We start from the raw sequence: 20,542 nt of genomic DNA, 5'->3' as shown, positions 1-20,542 counted from the left end.
TAGGCAAAACTTGTTCCTGCAAACAGAAGTCATCCAGAAAGGACACTTTTAGGTTGGGTATTTGTTCATGAAGAGACACATTAAGTGCAGACATTTTCTTTGATTGCATGTCATAGACAATCCAATTCTTTCCACTGTGCTTGTTCGCAGATATGTTTCAATCTCGTAGCTTGTTTTGTCCTCTGTCTATTAAGACAATTGGGTGATGCAAGAGGCTGAGATTTGTGGTACGACTGAATGGCTTGTCTTCTCTTGTGGTAGCAGGAAAGATTAATCTTTGTATTGCCACTGCTTACAAGTAAGAAAAACCAGGTCTTTACCCTTCACCCAAAATGCGGTTGCTTGTCAATGGTTCTTATCTAGTCTAGAAGCGAGTTCCATAATTTTTTGCCCTGTTCACAAAAGTACGGATTTGTTTTTATAGTGCGTATTATTAGGAGAGGTGCTAATCGGGATCACAGTGTAACTTTTTATGAGTATCTTGTAACTTTTGTTTGTAAAAAAAGCTGGTCTATTTTCATGTATGCTTTGTATGTAATACACAGTACCTTGAAAGTAGATTTTCTGCCAAAAGGGAGGCAGTGAAAGACGTTTAGGTTAGGGGAGATGTTATTGAGTAGGTTTACATGTAGGAGGTGCCTTCACACTGCATTCTGCATTATTTGAAGGTGTTTTATAGCTAAGAGTGAGATTTCTATCAGAGAGCCTATTTGTTGAATGCCGACAAGAGGGGTAGTTGCCTGGGGTTTCTGTGCAAATTCATAGAAAGAGCTCACTCCTAGGTTTCTTACTTGAGTTGAGCTAGTAGGTTAAAGATATATTTTATTTTTTCTTGCTCAATGACTGAGCATTGGGCAGTAGACCGTTTAGGTTGGGAGAATAGTATGTGGAAGAGGAATGATTAAGCTAGGTTCAGAGTCCAACTATGATGGTTGAGAGAAGACTATGAAACTCGTTAGGTGGGGTGATGTGTGCTGGAGTTTTATCTAGGGGTTGCAAATGTAGAGGCAATCAATGTGGTACATAGAATAGTGTCATTTTCCTGCTCATGAAGACTTGTTAAAGATTTGATAGGGTTAGTCTGGCGAGTGGAGAGAGGCATTTTCTTGGTGAGTGTGAGTTGCTTGTGCATGTCTTTTTGTGTAGCAGCTGAGTATACTTATGATTTGTGGTGCTATTATTGCAGGGGTGAAGGGAAGGACTTGATTGTACAGGGTGTGCAGTGTAGTTTTTTTTTGTAATCCTATATCCTGATGGTGGTAGATGGAGTGTGTGCTAATGGTCATAGTAGGAGGTTAAGATGTAACTTGAATTTTCGGTAGCTCACTACTGATGCTGTGTATTTAAATCACTGTTCTATGACGCTATTAGAAAGAGTGTTGCAGAGAGTTTAATTGGTAGGTAAAGGGCAGTTGAGTATGTTGTGGTCTGATTTTGAAGTGTTTGTAATAACATGACTAAAGTAGAAGGTGGTGTCGGATGTTTGGTGAAGTTGCACTGGTAGTTGATGGATTGAGACAATCTTGGAATTCTTCTTTTTACTATCTGTTTAAGATCTTGCATCCTTTTTGGAGAATGTGCAAAACAAATGCTGTAATATCATCTATTTTAGAAAAGAAAATGTGATACAGCCTATTCCATCAGCAGGTTTAGTTGGTAGGGTATAACAATGAACATAGCGTGCTTCTGAGTACTCATCTCTTGACTTTCTTTTTGACACCACCTGATGCACCACTCAGCATGATGCCACCATCGCAGTTTTGAGTAATTAATTTTAGCTTGGTCCTGGGAAAACAAAGGTTACTTACTTCATTTTGTATAGCCGCGGCAAGGGCTGATAGGGAGTGCCAGAAGAAGCTCTTTGCTGAGCCGCTTGGCACTACCATGCTGATTTATCAATAGACAAATAAAAAAAGTATGCTTTAGCCAACATGGTGTGATTTTAGGTTGAGATGCTGGAGGAGCTACATAACTGAATCTATCAACAAGGCAAATGCAGTGGGGACTCAGGACTATGAGATCCAGCAAACTGTAAACAAGTCAGCACAGGTGGGTGTATGTGCAGCCTTCTACATAGTGTCCTCTTGATTCTGGCAGTAAACCACATACTAAAGCACACAGTGGTATGAGGTGTTTAGCATGGGAATCAACAAGAGGTGCTATGGTCCACTTTGAGAAAGAGGTAAACCATGACAAATGAATTGTAAGCAGCACAGAAATTGATGACTGCAGCTGGCTGCTGAGAACAGCAACGATAACATTGAAGAATGCTGAGAGGGCCAAATGCAATGAGGTGAGCTGAAAGGGAGAGAACAGTGAACACCTAGCGTGAAGGAGGTTGCTATTGAATGCACAGCTCTGCAGCAGTTTGTTCAGAGCACTCAAATGTACACAGGCAAAGACTGCACAACTCTAGACACCATTTCAGAACTATGACCATCCCAATTACAAAGGGGGAGGGGACTGGGAGTGAAACATTGCCTATCTAAGAGTGGTCCCACGTCATCCCATCCCATTGAGACAGTAAATGAGACAGTGCTGCAGATGATGTAGATTCCTGAGGAATATCATGGATCCTCAGACTTATCATTCATTCATTCAAATAGCTGTATTCGAGAAAAACTCATAAAAGCATAGCAAAAAATGCATAATGGAAACAAAAGTTCCAGAGTTACACAATACTACGTTAAAAAAACAACATGATCAGCATAGTTTGATTCCAGTATACATGATTTAAGAAAAATGGAATCCTTTAAAATAACATTAAAGTTAAAAACATTTAGCCAAAGGGTAAAATTATTAAAATCAAACTAAAATCAATTGATATGGGAACAAGATTTAGCAATGGACTAAACATGTGCAAAGTAAGCAATCAACTATCCCCTTAATGATTTCTGCCTTAGGGCCCACACCCATCCTAGGTATTTAGCTACCGCTATTGAGATAACTGGCAAAGTGCTAGTGCATATCAGCTTTCGGCTTCGGAACTTCTATTGGTACCCAATAGTTTACACATTGGAGTGAGCCAAACACGCCTTGGGGTTGCATATGCAGGACAGGCAAAGAGAAGGTGAGCTATCGTTTCCCTTTGTCTGCCACAGACCGGGCAAAGGTTAACACTCTCAGCAGACCACCTAGAGGTCAGTGACTTCAGGGGCAGTGAACCCGCTCTGAGTTGGAAATACAGCTTCCTGTCCCCAGGCTTGGTGATAGTATCCCAGTAGGGTTCGAGCCTGGGCATAAGTTTGGCCCCTAGAAAGACTCCCGCCATGTATGATGAGTCAGTGGCGCTCCAGTCACGATATGTTGCCTGCTCCCAGTAGTTCTCCTTTATAAGATTCTTAGATGGAAATGTGGCTTCATCTGGACTTTCCCACAGTTTTTGCATGCCCAGAGCAACCTCAGACTTATCTATAGTGCTACATGCAAATGGGTGAAGGCGAAAATAACTGTTTCCTGTATTAATACTGCTCTATTGATCTTACTCAGTTGGCATTATTTTAAACTTTATGGCTGTTTCATGTATTGGAGTATTAATGTTAAAGTATTGGTACCACTTCATAAGTTGCACCTGCAATTGTAAGACTGGTTTTGTTTCAACAAGAAGTGGTACTGAATACAATAAAAAGTGACAGTATGGTTCGGGGTTTAGGAATCTATTTGTGCTAACATTATCCTATACATTAATACACAACAAAAAGCTGAAACGTAGACCATGAGAGATTCCAGAATAATATCACTTTTATAGAGACGGAGAGATTTTAAGCAAACCTTTTTTACTCCTCTGAGCACGACGTCGCCGCCTGTGGTTAAACTGTTTTCTTACTCGAAGGTGCATTTTCCGTGAGGACAAGACCTGCTCTTCTGGGAGATAGAAGCATGATGTACATCAGTGTCTAGGCATCAGAAGAATGTTGTACTTCCCAGACTGCAATCCTACAGATGGCCATTTTTGCTGTAAAATCAACATCTGGAAAATATGACTCCTCAACTTTCAATACTTTTTACACTACTGAGATAGATGCACATACTGGATCCTAAGTCACAGGATCGTGAAAAGTGGATACAAGAGCCTGCACATGGATCTTTCGAATGTGGAAGGTTCTACAATTACAGTGGGTGGGAACAAACCAGCGAAGGAGGAAGGGGAAGTGGATACTGGAGTGTAAGTCAGAATCCACTAAGCTGCTATAATATCCACTATGCTGCTAAACTCTACAAGACTTCACACTCTCTCGATGGTCTATACTATGTAATTTGTAATCCTACTCTCAGAGGCATAAGGGGCTGAACACATGAGAAAATTTAGTATGAAAAACACCCAAACCCCTCTAAACACTATGATGGTGTAAAGGAAGGGATTTCAACAGCTAAAATATTGTTTATGTTTAAATAGTTTTATTATTTTGCTGTGGATATAGAAAATAGTGTACAATACAGATACATTCACCTACAACAATTGGCCGGTGAGGCTGAAAAATAAGAAACTGAAAAAAGAAAAGGCTAGTATAATTGTATTTCGGGGGACAGTAATAGAGAAGGATAGAAGAATCAAGAGGGGAATGAGTGCCGGTTGGGCTATCTGGTGGTGGTTTTATAAGGTAAAAATCACGGAAACTCTTCTAATGACTGGTGATGGTATGGATTATTTCTGGTATTTTAAGTGTCCGAGGCAGAGTTCGTCTTTTCTGGTATCAGGCGGAGTATGCAAAGGTAGATCAGGCATGTCAGTTCCCTGAACTCCCTACTGAGATAGCCAATGCATGGACCCCACATCATATCAAACCTTGGTAGTTGGTTTCCCACTACCGCTGTGAGTTTTTCCATCCCCCAATAGACCCCACATCCTGTGAAGCCAGTCTGTAAGTCTTGCGATCATATCCGTGCCCCACTGACCCAACAAGACTCGTTAGTCTTCTTCTCGTTTCCAGTGTGCTGTGTGTTCAGGCGTGTAATACCAGTAATGGGCTATCTGTAATAGTATTCCTTTGCTATGGCGGAGTGTGCTGCTGTATTTGCACGCTTCTGTATGTCTGCCCATTCCTTCTGTGTGAATTGTCTGCCACACTCCTTCTCCCATCTCTCTTGTGATTTTGTTTTGGCTTGTGATTGGGATGTGTTCAGGAAAGTGTATATATCTGACATTAGCTTTTTATATTTGTGTCTAGTGATAAGCCATTTTTCATAGGGTGTCATCGATGGGTGTGTGTGATCCAGTGACCAATAGTGATGTACTGCCATTGTGCTGAAGATGGCAATCCATATCCTTTTTGGAGTTGCTCAAAGATCATAACACCCATGTGATCGAAGAGGTTGCCAGCCATCGTACAGTTCGCATGTTGCCATGGCATGTATGCCATACTGTGTAGTGCAGGTGGGAAGTCAGAGTTTCCCAGAATGGAGGTCATGGGGGACAGTCTTGTGGTTAATTTCTTGGAGGTCGCTACTGCGTCTCAAACACCAACTGTGGCTCACAGTTTCGGAGAGATATATATACTCCCTGTGGCCAGTGGGGTTTAGGGAGCCAAGGGATCTTCCATATGTGGATTATTATGTTTCTTATATAGCGCCTGAATCGACCCCCGAAGGGGTATCTCCGCGCTTGCCTTGGGAACCCGTCCTGGCTTTTCCCTGTGAGATAGCCCCTACAGGGCATCCCCAAGGTGAAAGCCAGGCATCCCACCGCAGGGGGGCCGTTGTGGAGATTAAGCAAGCTTAATGCCCAGAGTTGCAGAGTGTGAACCCATGATTAGGTCAGGCACCGAAGCGAGAATTATCGAGTTCATGGACATTTGAGCTCAAGACCCTGCCGCGTCGGGAATTGAACCCTGGTCCCGGGTCTGACCTCTGCTTCAGGGTCTGCCTGCTCTAACCAGTGAGCCACACTTCTCCACATGCATGGATGCCTGTGATAGCCTGGTTGATAAAGCACCAGTGTTTCTCCGTAGTGGGTCGGTTCGCCTCCACCATATATCAGAGCTGAGTCGCTTGGTAGCAGTGTTTAAGTTTAGGGAGTCCTAGTCCTCCACACGTGGGTGACCGGTACGTCAGGTGTTTAGCGATACGTGCCCTTTTCCCAGCCCATATAAAATGTTCTATCAAATGTTGTAGTTTGGGTAACAATTGTGGTGTGGGGAGGAGGAGGAAGGTCTGCATTACATATAGTATCTTGGGGAGAAGCATCATTTTTATTGCCGCCAGTCTCCCAAGCCAGGACAGTGTATGATCCTTCCTTTTCACCAAGTCTGAATGGGTGTCAGCTACCAAACGGCCATAATTGCTCTCTGCCGTTTACCTAATCCTGGGATGTATGTGGAGGCCCAGGTATGTCACCCCGTGTGTGACTGATGGATACGTGGATATGGGGAGAGACTCCATATAACCTTTGCTTCTGGTGAGATTCAGGTGTTGCAATGTTATTGCGTTGATCTTAAAGCCGGATACTGCTCCAAATGTCTCCACCTCCAGGGCGAGCTTTGATAAAGAGCGGAGGAGGTCGGATAATATCACCATGACATAAATGTAAAAAATGTAAATGGATACTTGTATAGCGCACTACTCACCCGCAAGGGTCTCAAGGCGCTTGTACGAATACCGCTGTGGAACCCATCCTGGCTTTCCCTGTGAAGTGTCCACTCCTGGGCACCCCCAAGGTGGAGGCCAGGCATCCTTAGCGTTGTGGGGGCCGTTGTGGAGATTAAGCAAGCTATTGCCCAGAGTTGCAGAGTGAGACTCCATGATTGGATTAGGCACCGAGGCGAGAATTGTCAGGTCCGTGGAATTTTAAGCCCAAGACCCGCTGAGGCGGGGAATTGAACCCTGGTTCGGGGCTAGACCTCTGCATCAGGGTCTGCCGCTCTAACCATTGAGCCACACTTCTCCACCATGACATCATCCGCATACAATGCTAACTTATTGTCTCTACCTCCCATCCTCACCCCCGTTTTCTCTCCGTTTGCCCTTACTCGATCCACGAACGGCTCCATATATAGTGCAAACAGGAGCAGGGACAGATGGCAAACCTGCCAGGTTCTCTATTCGAAGTGGAAGGGTTGGGATATTGTCCTGTTGACTCAAACCATTGCGGGTGGCATTGCGTACCCGGCCATAATCCGTCCTATAAATCGGGGGTCCCAGGCCAATAAACCGTAGGACCGCTTGTAGGTATGGCCAATGCACTCTGTCAAACACCTTTTCGGCATCCATGGAGAATAGGAGTGTTGGTGTCTTAGTTCGTTGGACCTTATCTAAGAGGTGGCATATTCACTTTGTATTATTGCTAAAATCGCGGTCTGGGATAAAACCAGCCAGATCCGTTTTTATGAGATCATGAATCATTGGGGCTAGGCACAAAGCGAGAATCGTGGTAAAAACATTTGCGACAACATTAAGTAGTGAAATGGGTCTGTAAGCTGCGCATTAAGTCAGATCTTGGCCCTGTTTGCGTATAACCGTACTGGTAGCTAGTCTCATTGTGTCTCACAGGGTGTCCGTTTTGCTAAAAGAGTTATATAACCAAGTAAGAATAGGTGCCAGGACAAAGGCAAATACTTTGTAAAATTCTGGGGGTTAGCCATCATGTCCGGGAGCCTTCCCAGCTGGAAGGTGGGTAATTGTAGTGAGTATCTCATTAATATGAATGTCTTCCTCTAGGGCAGAGGCGTTTTGGTGATCCAACCTATCAATTGGTGCACTGCTCAAAGAAGATTCTATGTTAGTGCCGCAATGATCTTCTGCCGTAAACAGTTCACTGTAAAAGTGTTGGAATTCTTGTGCTATCAGGTCATCCTGCTCAAGCATATCCCCCTGCGCATTTGCAATGTGGTCACCTTCTGATTATTCGTCTGCGCTAGAGTCTCTGGGCTAGAAGGCGGCCAGCCCTGTTCCCTCCCATATAGTATTTCTGCTTGATCCGCCATAAGGTATATTCTGCCCTTTCCATGTCAAGAGCTTTCAGTTCCTTTCGGGCTACAGCAAGCCCGCGAAGAGCTTGATGTGTCCCAGTTCTTCTATACAGTCCCTCCAATTCTTTGACTCTCCCCTCTTGTGTACTCCGTTTCGCTCATCTCTCCTTGTTGAAAAAGGCTACAATGCTGATAATATGCCCCTGCATGACCGCTTTTAGGGTGTCTCACAAAAGGGCAACTGGGGTGTCGGGTGTGTTGTTTACTTCAAAGAAGGCCTTTAAGGCTTCAGGAAGTTCAGAGATTCCGGTCTTATATGTAAGTATTTTAAAATTCAGACGCCAGGTGCAGTGCCTACCTGGTGCAGTGCCTATGGAAGTAGGTAGGCTCAATTGAACATAGGCGGGGGAAAGGTTTGACAGTGCCGCCACTCCAATGTCCACTTCCTGAATATAGGAGTCTAAGGAGCTAGTGGTAAAAAAAAAGATCAATTCGGGCATGTGTTTGGTACGCTGCCGAGTAGTGGGAGTAAGATCTCTCTGTTGCATGGTGTTTGCGCCAAGTATCTATAAGATTGTGTAAAGTTAGTTGGCGGTGTCCCTGTGGTGATAGTGCTCTTGTATGTGCCGATCGGTCCATCATTGCATCCATCACCAGATTAAAGTCCCCAGCTCCTCCAGCGAATCCAGGTGGTGCAAAACACAGCGGCCACAGCGATTCTTAGGCTGAAACCCAGGTCTCATATGGCTCCCCATCTCAAGGCCTCACACTGTCTTCCAGTGCAGGAAAGGATAACGTTCAAGGCCATGGTACTATTGTTTAAAGTCTTTCATGATAAGGGTGCAGGATACCTCAGAAGGCTTACTAGCAGCTATGCACCCATCAGATCACTAAGATCCTCCTCCTCTGACCTCGCCCGGATCCCCAAAGGGTGCTTGGAGCACAGTGGTGGTAAATCTTTCGGCTTCCTGGGCGCTCAAGCATGGAACCAACTACCGGCCACATAGAGAGCAACAACTGATGTGACATCCTTTAAGAAACAGATAAAAACCTGGCTGTTTAAGAGCTAAGCAGGCCTCTCTGTGCAGTTATGCATGAACCTCTAGTGCCGGTACAATCCAGCTGGAGAAGCATTGCGCTTTCTAAGCTCCATTTATTCATACATTCACCTACGAGTACGTGTCTGTCTGTGGTTTCCACCACCAGCCCTATTGCATCTAATATAAATGATTCTTATCGTTCATTGGGACTGTAGATGTTAGCAATGGTTATAGATTGGGTCCCATATGTAATAAAAAGTGCGAGGAGACGTCCCAGTATCTCAGCTTCTGTATGTGCAACTTTACTATAAAAATATATGGCCAGTAGGACCGCCACACTCCTGCCTTCCCCCTCACTTCTCATAAGAAAAGTACTGGCGGTCAAACAAGCGAGATCCCATTTGTCGCTTGCAATAAACAGATGTCACATTTAGATTTTCGTAGCATGGACCCGAGCGCTATCCGCATTGCTGGCGCATTAAGCCCCCTCACGTTGTAACTAATTATTCTGACCATCTCTTAACTAAGTGAGTTGTGTTTGTGGTGAGTCCGTGTATAACCGTTTTAAGCCCTCCCGTTTGGCCTTGTAGGAAGCCCAAAGTGAGCAACAACAGAAAATGTTGAGAATTGCCAATAAAGAGAAAGAAAAAGATAGAAGATAAAGGATAAACAATAATCACCATCATCGATTCCCCATCAAAATTGTCCAATACATGAGAAGAATGGTACGTGGTATAGGCAGTGCACCATAGGATTCATCCAGGTCCTTGGTCTGTGCACCCCGCTGTCCTGCCAGCCATCCAATGTGATCAGGTAAGGGTATGCCCTTGGGTCTGCGTACTGTCTTTGGGAGGTCGATAAGTACATTGACTCCGTGCCGTCGCCATCTTTGCCACTCTCCAAACCCCTAGTCGCTATTAGGTTCCCCCTATGCCTCCCGCATCTTCAACTGTGACAGCAGTTCTTTCCTTTCTGTTTGGCTGTCTGTGTCCGATGGTTTAGTCACTTTTTCCCCCCCTCTTGATTGGAGGGATCACAGATTCTGGTTTCTGGTTTTGGTGAGCCTTTGTCTTTTCCTGGATGTAGAGTTGTCCATTTCTATTAAGTCCTTTGCTTCCTCCAGGTTGCAGACAGATCGGGTCTTGTTGGCTCACACAAAGGTGAGGTGGAAATGGTGGCCCCATTTATACTGAATTCCCTTCCCTTGCAGCGCAGCTCCATGAGGGGTTTCAGTTGGCGTCTTCACTGTAGTGTGATGGGGGATAGATCCTGGTACCTTAATGCCCTCGAATTCGATGGTGGTGCGGTCCCTGGCTGCCGTCATAATTGTTTCATTGTGGGTGTAATGTATGCACGTGAGAATATCTTGTGGCCTCCCAGGTGATTTTGCGGGACTACCAGCTCTTTATTTGTGGTCCAGGATGATGTCATGGGGTGCCAGGGTGGGGGCCACATTGTGGAAGAGTCGACGAACATACGTCTCCAGCCCAGCCGCCGTTGCTTGCAATGAAACCCCTTTGATACGTATGTTACCTTTTCTGGATCTGTTACCAAGGTCTTCCATCTGGAACTGGAGCTGTGCCTTCCCTTTTTGAAAGTCCGGGAGTTCTTTACGGCGGGCGTCCAGTACTTCTTCTCTTGCGTCCCCCATTTGTTCCAGGGAGTCGACTCTCTGGCCTATGTCATCCACTTCTCTCTGGATCGCTTTCACCTCAGTTGGACCAAAGTGCTCCGAAGAAGGTCTCCAGGAAGGTTCTTGTCACCGGGGCCTTTTCCTCATATCGGTCTCCCATTGTCTTCTCTGGGCTAGCGTTGCATCACGTTATTTTTTGGGGGGTAGGCTTGTTGAGTAAGTCCTTTATGCTGCCATCTTTCTTAGTAGGGGGGTTTTGAGTATGCCATCTCCTACCCCAGAGATGCAACAGATCCGTGGTCCTCGCCGCCACTTCCTGCTCCTAGGCCGCTCCGGGAGCGGGGATTACTCTTTATATGATTCCTTTCTCCGATCTACTGTGCAGTGCGGCGGCGTGTCCGATGAGGCCACCCCCCGGATTCGCGATAGCTTCTGTTGCTGTCTACTCGCATTTTGGGTTAGCCGGTGTATCCGTTGGTCCGACAAGAGATCACCCCCTCTCCCGCTCTGTCGGCCACATACATGGGCTGCCCAGCCTCATTCACCCCTCAGTGTTCTGGGATTTGTCTGCTGTTTTAAGGTAAGCACATTATCAGTTGCGGGGCCTCCCTTACATGTCGTTGCTGCCATTCGGGGCACCTGAATTCTTCCTTCCAGGGCTCATGACCTTCCCTCCTCCACCCCCCGGTTTGGGGTTTCCCAGTGTTAAGCTACCTGCATGTAGCTGGAGGCTCAACGCTTCCTCAGTGGTGAAGGCGGGAGGGGGAGCTCACTCACACCGCTAAGGCGGGTCTCACAGAGGCACTCTCCTAGGTCTCGTGGTGGCCCACTGCCTGTCCGGAGCCCCGGTTCGTGCCAGGCATGCGGTCACCCGCACCTGCAGCTGCTGCGTCCGCTGTCACCGCTGATGTTTTGGGCTTATTGCTGGGTCTTCCAACTGTTTCAGGCCACCGTCTCTCTGATGTTGGAGACTGGTGCCATCTCATTGCTAAGCCGCGGGCGGCGGCCTGGGTTCCTAAACGCCTCAGCACAGGCCTCCATCTTCAGGTACGTCCACTGAGTGCTTCTGCAGTTATGGTTTCTTTGAGGGTGTTGGGGGGGGTCCAAGGGTGACTCCCAGTTGCGTTGTATTGTTGGCAGGCGGCAGAGCTCCAAAAGATCACTAACGCTCAGCTGCCATCTTACCCACGACCCACCCAAATATTTTTTAAAGGTGAAGAAGTAGCAGAAAAGGGTTGAGTTGAATTGCACCTTTACTGCAACCATGAACTGCCAGCATTTCCACAGGCATGAAAATCACAGGTTTAAGGTTAGATGTATTTTTGGAAAACTAAGAGCTTTGTTTCTAATTTCTGGGGACATTTGGGAACGGAATTGTCATGTATTAGAAGAAGGGGGCAAAGATATAAAAATCCTAGGTGTTGTGTATTCACCTTTTTATGTAAAAATTGTTTAAAACACATTTCCGATAAACAAACCAGGCAACTGAATCTCTTCAGGAAAGTGTGAAAAAAACGCACATGTGATTGAACTCTCTAGTGTGTACTATCCTAACTTGGAGTTTGCTTCTCACAATCGTGATCCTCCTGTACACAAGATATGGATTGGACAGCCACCATGTGCAACAACAGTTTTTCAACATTAATACCTGTTCTCTGTAACTGGATGAGACAACTGTGGTGCTCCCAACACAAATAGTTACCACTTTGGTGGTTACCAACTCATTTCACACTTCTATGGTGACTTTGTCAAATGTTTCTTTCCCACGATCATCTGGTTAGAACCCCTTACTTCTCCAGCCAGGAGCAAAACTTTAGAAAATACACTGAATGCAAAGCAGCAGAGAAACTGTCAGGATACTAGTCATTTGTACTTTTCAACAATAATAAACAACCAACAGTGAAGGTTACAAAGGACGTTAAGTGCAACACTGAAGGAGAACATGAAGGGTGATCTCTGTTCCATTTCAGTCAAACAATACCAATGATGAAATAGGTTGAAGAAGGAAATGTGGGGGAGAAAAGCACACAAATATAGTAGTCTCCAAACTAGGATTTGTGGCGGACTAAATAGCTGCGGTCCTGCAACTACGCACAAGGAAAGGAATATGCTACTTACCAGTATGCATCTGTTCTTGGCATGTGAGCTGCAGAGTTGTACATTTAGCAATAGATCGCTACCTGGTGTTGGGCTCGGATGATTGCAGGTTGTTGTTGTCTTCTTGGAAGAAGTCTTTGCCGTCACGAGATAGGCGACTCCTCCCTTGGACAATACTGCGCATGGTCATCGACTCCATCCTCAGATTGTTTTTCGCCATGATGGGAAATGATGGAGTTAGTAGAAGTAAAGAGAAAGGATGTCCATGCGTGTGCATCTAAGTAAGATGAGTACTGGAACGGATACAAGTCCCGGGGAGGCGGGAGGGCATGTACAACTCTGCAGCTCTACATGCCAAGAACAGATGCATACTGGTAAGTAGCATATTCCGTTCGAGGCATATGAGCTGCAGATTGTACATTTAGCAACGATTGTGCAGCAGTGTCTCCCCTAGCGGTGGTCGCTTGTATCCGTTGCAGCATACTGAAATAGTGTTTTAAGGACAGCTTGGCCTACTGCAGCTTGCTGCTTGGCTTGCACGTCAACACAATAGTGTTTAGTGAAGGTGTGTATGGTAGACCATGTTGCTGCCTTACATATGTCCTCTAGTGGTATGTTTCCTAAGAAAGCCATAGAGGCTCCTAGTTTGTGAGTGGAGTGCGCTCTAGGAGGAACTGTTAGTGTACGTTTTGCTTTTTGATAGCATATTTGAATACACTTTACAATCCATCTGGCAATTCATCCTTTAGATATGGGATTGCCTTTGTGTGGTGAACAGAAAGATACAAATAGTTGTTCTGACTTTCTGAAGGATTTAGTCCTGTCTGTGTAGTATAAAGATCTCTTCTAACATCCAGGGTGTGTAGGGCCCTTTCTGCAACAGAGTCTGTTTGTTGGAAAAACACTGGTAACTCTACTGATTGGTTAAGGTGAAAAGGAGTAATCACCTTTGGCAGGAATTTTGGGTTAGGTCTAAGAACCACTTTGTTAGGGTGTATCTGAAAAAATGGTTCTTCTATTGTGAATGCTTGTATTTCACTAACTCTTCCGAGAGAGGTGATGGCAACAAGGAATGCAGTTTTCCATGTTAGGAATTGTAATTCACACTTGTGTAAAGGCTCAAAAGGGGGTCCCATGAGTCTTGTAAGGACAATGTTCAGGTTCCATACTGGTGCAGGTGGTAACCTAGGTGGGATTATTAGTTTTAATCCTTCCATAAATGGTTTTCTCGCAGGTACTCTAAAGAGAGATAGGTGCGGTCTATTTTGTAAATAGGCTGCAATTGCTGCTAGATGCAGTCGTATGGAAGAGTAAGCCAAGTTGGACCTTTGTAGGTGTAGAAGGTAACAAATTATATTTTGGATGGAAACATCCAATGGATAAATATCATTGTTGTTACAGTATATTGCAAATCTTTTCCACTTAGCAGCATAACATGCTCTAGTGGTGGGTCTTCTAGCTTCTTTAATTATGTTCATACATTCTGGTGGTAAATTTAAGTAGCCAAACTCTAGGACCTCAGGAGCCAGATTGCCAAATTCAGCTGGCTTGGTTCTGGGTGCCTTATTTCTCCATGGTTCTGTGTTAACAGGGATGGCGTGAGCCGTAATTTCGGATGTGGAACCAGTGAGAGATCTAGTAGTGTGGTGAACCACGGCTGGCGTGCCCATGTGGGGGCCACTAGTATTAGTTTGAGGGACTGTTGTCTGAGCTTGCGTACTACTAGTGGAATGAGTGGGCGAGGCGGAAAAGCGTACGCAAATCTGCCTGACCAATTCATCCATATTGCATTCCCCTCCGACCGCGGGTGTGGGAACCTGGCGGCGAAGGTTGGGGATTTTGTGTTTTCGTGGGTGGCAAACAGATCTATGTGTGGGTGCCCACACATTTGGAAGAATGGTTGTAGGACTTGTGGGTGCAACTCCCATTTGTGAATCTGTTGTGATTGACGACTCAACAGATCTGTTATCTGATTGTGAATTCCTGGAAGGTGTTCTACAGTCAGGTGTATGTTTTGAGGGATGGCCCCTCTCCAAATGTTCTGTGCAAGCTGGGACAGTTGCAGAGAGTGTGTCCCCCCTGTTTTTGTATGTAATACATAGCTGTCATATTGTCCGTCCGGATTAGAACAGCTTTGTTTTGTACTTGGACTTGAAAAGTTTTGAGTGCTAGGTAAATCGCTAGCAGTTCCAAATGATTGATGTGGAGCAGTTTTTATTGGCTGTTCCATTGGCCTTGAGTGGTATAGTGCAGGAGATGGGCTCCCCATCCTGTGAGGAATGCATCTGTTGTGAGCACTATTTGTGGAACAGGTTCTAGGAACGGCCTTCCCTTTGTCAAGTTTTTGGTGTTCCACCATTGCAGAGAGCGATATGTACGGCTGTCTACCAACACCAGGTCTGTAAGCTGACCTTGAGCCTGATTCCACTGTTGTGCTAGACATTCTTGTAGTGGGCGCATTTGCAGTCTTGCATGAGGAACTATGAAGATGCAAGATGCCATCATGCCTATTAGTTTCATGAACACTCTGGCCTGAAGAGAGTGTTGGCATTGAAAAAGGGAGACCAAGCTCTGAATGCTTTGAATCCTGGCTTGACTGGGATAGGCTAGAGCTAATGATGTGTCTATGGTAGCTCCTAGATATTGGTGAACGTGCGAAGGCTCTAGGTGCGACTTGGTGTAGTTTATCGTAAATCCTAAGTCGTGTAATGTTTGGATCGTTTGTTTTGTGTGTTGTACACACTGGTTGAACGATCTTGCTTTTATGAGCCAGTCGTCGAGGTAAGGCAAGACATGTATCTGTTGTCTCCTGAGATGTGCTGCTACTACTGCTAAGCACTTTGTAAACACTCGTGGTGCTGTTGTGACCCCAAATGGAAGGACTTTGAACTGATAGTGTTGTCCTTGTATGACAAATCTTAGATACTTCCTGTGCGCAGGATGTATAGGAATATGAAAATTGGCGTCTTTTAGGTCTAGTGTTGTCAGAAAGTCTTCCTGTTGTAGTAATGGGAGTACTTGTTGTAAAGTGATCATGTGAAAATGATCTGATTGAATGTAATGGTTTAGGGGCCTGAGGTCGAGGATCGGTCTTAATGTCCCGTCCTTTTTGGGTATTAGGAAATACAGGGAGTAGACTCCTGTTCCTTGTTCTTGTAAGGGGACCTCTTGAATAGCATCTTTTTGTAGAAGTGCTAGAACTTCCTGTTGAAGCAGTGTTATGTGTTCTGTGGACATTGGACGCTGCCTGGGTGGTATGTTTGGGGGGGTTGCTGTGAGTTCTAGGCAGTAGCCATGTTGGATAATTTGTCTTCCCACCTGTCTGTTATGATGGAATCCCAGACAGGTAGGAACTGTGATACTCTGCCCCCTACTGGTGTGGAATGTTGTAGGGGAGGCAGAGGGAAGTCACTGTTTGGGAGTGGAAGAGGAGCTGTTGTTGTTGTTACCTATACCTCTTCCCTTTGTGTTGTTGCCTCTGTACCCTCCTCTATAGTAACCTTTATTAGAGGGGGTTTGTGTATGTGTTTTAAAAGATGACGTGTTCTCTGCACCAGTCTGCTTGGAGCCTCCTCTATAAGAGGAACGACGAAAAGAACCTCTAGTCTGGGTAGATTGTAATTCACCCATAGGCTTAGCAGTGTCTGTGTCCTTTTCATCTTTTCTAGTGTATTATCTACCTCTGGCCCGAACAATTGGTTCTGATTGAAGGGCTGGTTGAGGATGGTAGTTTGCACCTCTGGTTTGAAACCGGAAATGCGTAACCATGCATGACGCCTGAGGATAACACTGGTGTTAACTGCCCTAGATGCTGTCTCAGCTACATCTAGTGCGCATTTAATGGAGGCATTTGATATTAGTTTGCCTTCCTGTAAGAGCTCTGCTGCGTGATCTTTGTATTGATCTGGCAGATGGTCCATTAACTTTTCTAGTTGGTCGTAGTGAGCCCTATTGTAGCGTGAGAGTAAGGCTTGTGTGTTTGCTATGCGCCATATGTTTGTTGCTTATGCAGCAATCCGTTTCCCTGACGCATCAATGATTTTTGATTCTTTGACGGGGGGGGGGGGGTGTCCCCAGAAGTCTGGGAATTGGCTCTTTTACGTGCATTCGACACTACTAAAGAGTCCAATGGTAGGTGTCCCTTAATGTAGATAGGATCTGATGGTGCTGGCCTATACTTTGTCTCTATTCTTGGGTTTAGTACCCTACACCTTACTGGGTCTTTAAAAATATCTGGGGCATGTTTAATGACCCCCTTGATCATAGGTAGTATTTGAGTAGATCTCTGTGATTGCTCAAAAGTGTCTAATAGGAAATCCTCCTCAATGGCATCAGAGTGCATTGGAACTCCGTGGTAAAGTGCAGCTCTGTTTAGTAGATGATTGAACACAATACTATCCTCTGGAGGGGAAGGTTTTGTTGGGTAATACTGAGGATCAGGTATGTCTGGTGCATTATTTGGTTGGAAATTAATGCATCATCCTCCTTGGTATAATCTGGGTTGACATCTTCATCCAAGGGATACGTATGTGTATCTGGTACATCATCCCCCCCACCTAAATCATACTCTTCGTCAGTGTGGTGTGATGATGCACGAGATTGAGCAGGAGAAGTTATAGGCTCAATATATGGAGTGATAGGAGAGGAAGAAGGTGTAGGAGAAGAATGGTGCATTGGAGATGTTGCACAATCCTTTTTGGCAGGAACCACAGTTGGAAGTGGTGTGTCTGCTGGTCTTTTCTTGTGTGGAATTGCTTCCACATGTCCAGTTTTTGGATTGATATAGACCTTTTTCTGGTTTGGATCTGGTCTAAATAGCTCTTCCTCTTGTATAGTCCTCTTTGGCGCCGATTTCTTCGGTGTCGATAGTGGTTCTTTAGCGTTTTTTGCCTTAGGAGGAGTTATTGAGTCCTGTGGCAATTTCTTCGGTGCCGAAGGTTCTTTAGGCTTGTGTGTATCAGGCCTTGTGGTCTTTGGTACCGTTATCGAAGATTTCGGCGTGGAGACCGGTTTTGTTGGTCCTGTTGCGCCGGAGTCTATCTTCCAGTCTTTGTTTTTGGAGCCGGATGGTTTCGGAGTCGAAGCTTTCGGTTCCGTTACTGTTTTTGGTTTCGACACCGATGCCTGTTTAGGTTTGGGTGCCTAAGAGTCTTTGGGTGCCGAAGGGTGTGTTAGCTTCGGTGCCGAAGAGTCCTTCGGTGTGGAAGGATGTTTCGGTGCCAATGGGGGAGGTGGAATTGGCATGTGTTGTTTTTTCGGTGCCGAGGCACCGGAAGGCGTAGTCTTTTTCCTCGGAGCAGAGCCGGAAGGTAGAGGGTAGATTTCGGTCTCGACTGGGCCCCATGGGCGGAGTGCTGACCGTTGCCTTTGGTTTGGGCAGTGTCTGTGGTGCAGGGGCAGAGGTACTCACGGGTTGTCGAGATGGAATCGAGTTGTCAGAGTCCTCTGCTCCCGATATGATCTGGAGATCAGGCGAGTCTTCCTCGGCGACGAGTGGAGCCTTGTCCGCGGAGATATCTTCGAGTGGTTCTCGTCCTCGGAGACGTCCTGTTCGACAATCTCCTCCTCAAAGATGGCCTCCGGTGCTGGCGCTGATCTCCTCATCTCGTGTCGACGGGCCCTCCGATCCCGAATGGTCTTTTTCGATCGGAAGGAGGCACAGGCTGTGCAGGTCGACTCGTCGTGTTCTGGCGTGAGAGATAGAGGTTGCAAACCTCGTGATGGTCGCTATGAGGGAATTTTGCTCGACATACCGGGCATCTCTTGAATGGAGTTCTTTCCATGAGGCGTAGGCCGTACGACGCCGATGGGCCCAACGGCCCGCGTTGATGCACCGGGATGTAGCTGGTGATGTCGAAAAGTGTCTTCGATGTCGAAAGTTGTTTGTCTATGGTTTTACGCTTCGAAAATGCTGAAAAAGTCTTTTCTAGCCGGAGCGGAAAACTTTCATCCGAACCCAGTGGCGGGAAAAAACAATCTGAGGATGGAGTCGATGACCATGCGCAGTATTGTCCAAGGGAGGAGTCACCTATCTCGTGACTACAAAGACTTCTTCCAAGAAGACAACAACAACCTGCAATCATCCGAGCCCAACACCAGGTGGCGATCTATTGTTAAATGTACAATCTGCAGCTCATATGCCTCGAACAAAATATAAGGTCAGGGTTTTGACATCTACTGTGCGATCTAGATGTTTGAAGAAGTATATTTAGTAACAAACAGTCAAGCCACAAGCAACAAAATAAACTGTAGAGTAATGTACCATCAGAGCATTATCACAATGGCTCACAGACTGGGATAAAATCGCAACGTACCTGCATTTCGATTGCTTATCACCACCTTATATCGCCACTGAGCCTCAGATAGGATTTTGGAAAACTGGAGCACACGGCTCTCAAAAGTATCTCTGGTGACCGAGCAACTTAGGCACTCCAGTAGCTGGAGCTTCTCCAAAGAGCCATCACTTTGGTCCCATGGGGCGCTGGTTTTAATTTCTTCCAATTGATCTATCAGCATTTGTAAGAACATCTCGGCAGCTATTTCATCCACCAAAAACCCAGTCATGCCACTTGTAAAGTGCTTCAAGTTCAGGTAACCCCAGTTGTTGGAATGGCAGTGTTCTGCCTTGCTTATGAATTCAGGCACAGCAAGGTGTTCCTGAGAAAGAGTTTGCATATCTTTTGGCAACCATTTCTCTTCAACCTGTGCTCTAATCTGAGGACTTCCAGGCATTGGTGAGTGAGTCCGAGAGTCACCCTTGTCAGCGCTGCTGTCTAAGCTCTTTAATCCATCGCTTCTTTTATCCTGATCCTCATAGTCCTCATCAAAAGCATAATCCTCAGGAAGCGAGAACTCAGTACCGAGATCATTGTAGGAAATGAACAGCAAGGAAAATATGTTCTCCAGAACTTCAAGGCAAAGAGGGGCAGGGATAAGACGCAAGTAATGCTGGCACTTAGTTAAGTATTGCTTGAAGACAGAAGAATAATCTGCATTGAAAAAGTAAAAACATTAAATACATTACTATAAAACATTTTCTTTCATTTATATTTCATGTTTAATTAGTAACTCTTGGGCAGCTAAGCACCTTGGTGAACTCCAGCACTAGGCTATGCAAAGTTCTCTTTGTTGGGTATATTATGCGGCTGACAGGTTCGCATGAGGCAAAGACTAAATAAATGTTTTCAGCTGAAGCACACCAAGACTACAACTGCCCGAATCCAGAACAACAACCATAGTGTGTCCGTGACATGCAGTTGTATGGTCACTGCATCTATGCTGTCATTATGAGTGGCTTGGAATTCCCAATCCTGTAGGTAACAGTAAATACCAGCGAGATCGGGAATCACATATGATACTGGCCTACTGCAACCAGTATTGCGGGTCCAAAAGTCTTGAATTCATTTTCATAAACCAGTGTCATATAGCCTGAAGAGATTGCATTGATACTAAGAGTGCTTTTACAGGATTGTCTACGGGTAACAATGCCGAAACATATTATTCCCTATTCCACAAGGCTTTAAAGAGAATAAACTTGTGTTACCACAACCAGTGACACTTTCCTCCAAATAAACAAACCAAACTACTTGGTTGCTTTCAGGTGTAGGATTTTCACTAGGTTTGTTTTAACTTCCTCTTACGGCCAACACAGTCTGCAGCGAAGCATGATAATAGTTCATCTGTGTCCACTGCTATTTATCCACCCGCTCCCTTTATGTGTGCAACTAATTTATGACTACAGTGGAGTAGATGGTACCCTCACACAGGGAGCCATAACTATCCGTAATCATTAGTCACACTTTCACAATTGCTGCAATATGCAACTAGATTCCCTATCCACAGAGCTGTAATTACTGAGTATAGCCCAC

The 20,542-nt window shown here is 45.4% G+C and overlaps 1 protein-coding gene across 2 annotated transcripts in view; it reads right to left on the bottom strand.

The window, feature by feature from the left end:
* Positions 1–20,542, bottom strand: part of ZFYVE26 (zinc finger FYVE-type containing 26) — a 657,581-nt gene that overhangs the window by 505,599 nt on the left and 131,440 nt on the right. For both annotated transcript variants that reach the window (XM_078659543.1, XM_078659544.1), the window contains exons 9-10: positions 18,989–19,663; positions 3,772–3,864 (exon numbers count right to left, since the gene is read on the bottom strand). In XM_078659543.1, coding sequence (XP_078515669.1) covers positions 3,772–3,864; positions 18,989–19,663 — 768 coding nt within the window. The remainder of the gene's footprint in view (positions 1–3,771; positions 3,865–18,988; positions 19,664–20,542) is intronic.

This window comes from Lissotriton helveticus, chromosome 9, assembly GCF_964261635.1.
Source record: "Lissotriton helveticus chromosome 9, aLisHel1.1, whole genome shotgun sequence".
Classification (NCBI taxonomy): Eukaryota; Metazoa; Chordata; class Amphibia; order Caudata; family Salamandridae; genus Lissotriton; species Lissotriton helveticus.
Note: the sequence above shows the minus strand (reverse complement) of the source record. Positions and strands in the feature narration are given on the sequence as shown.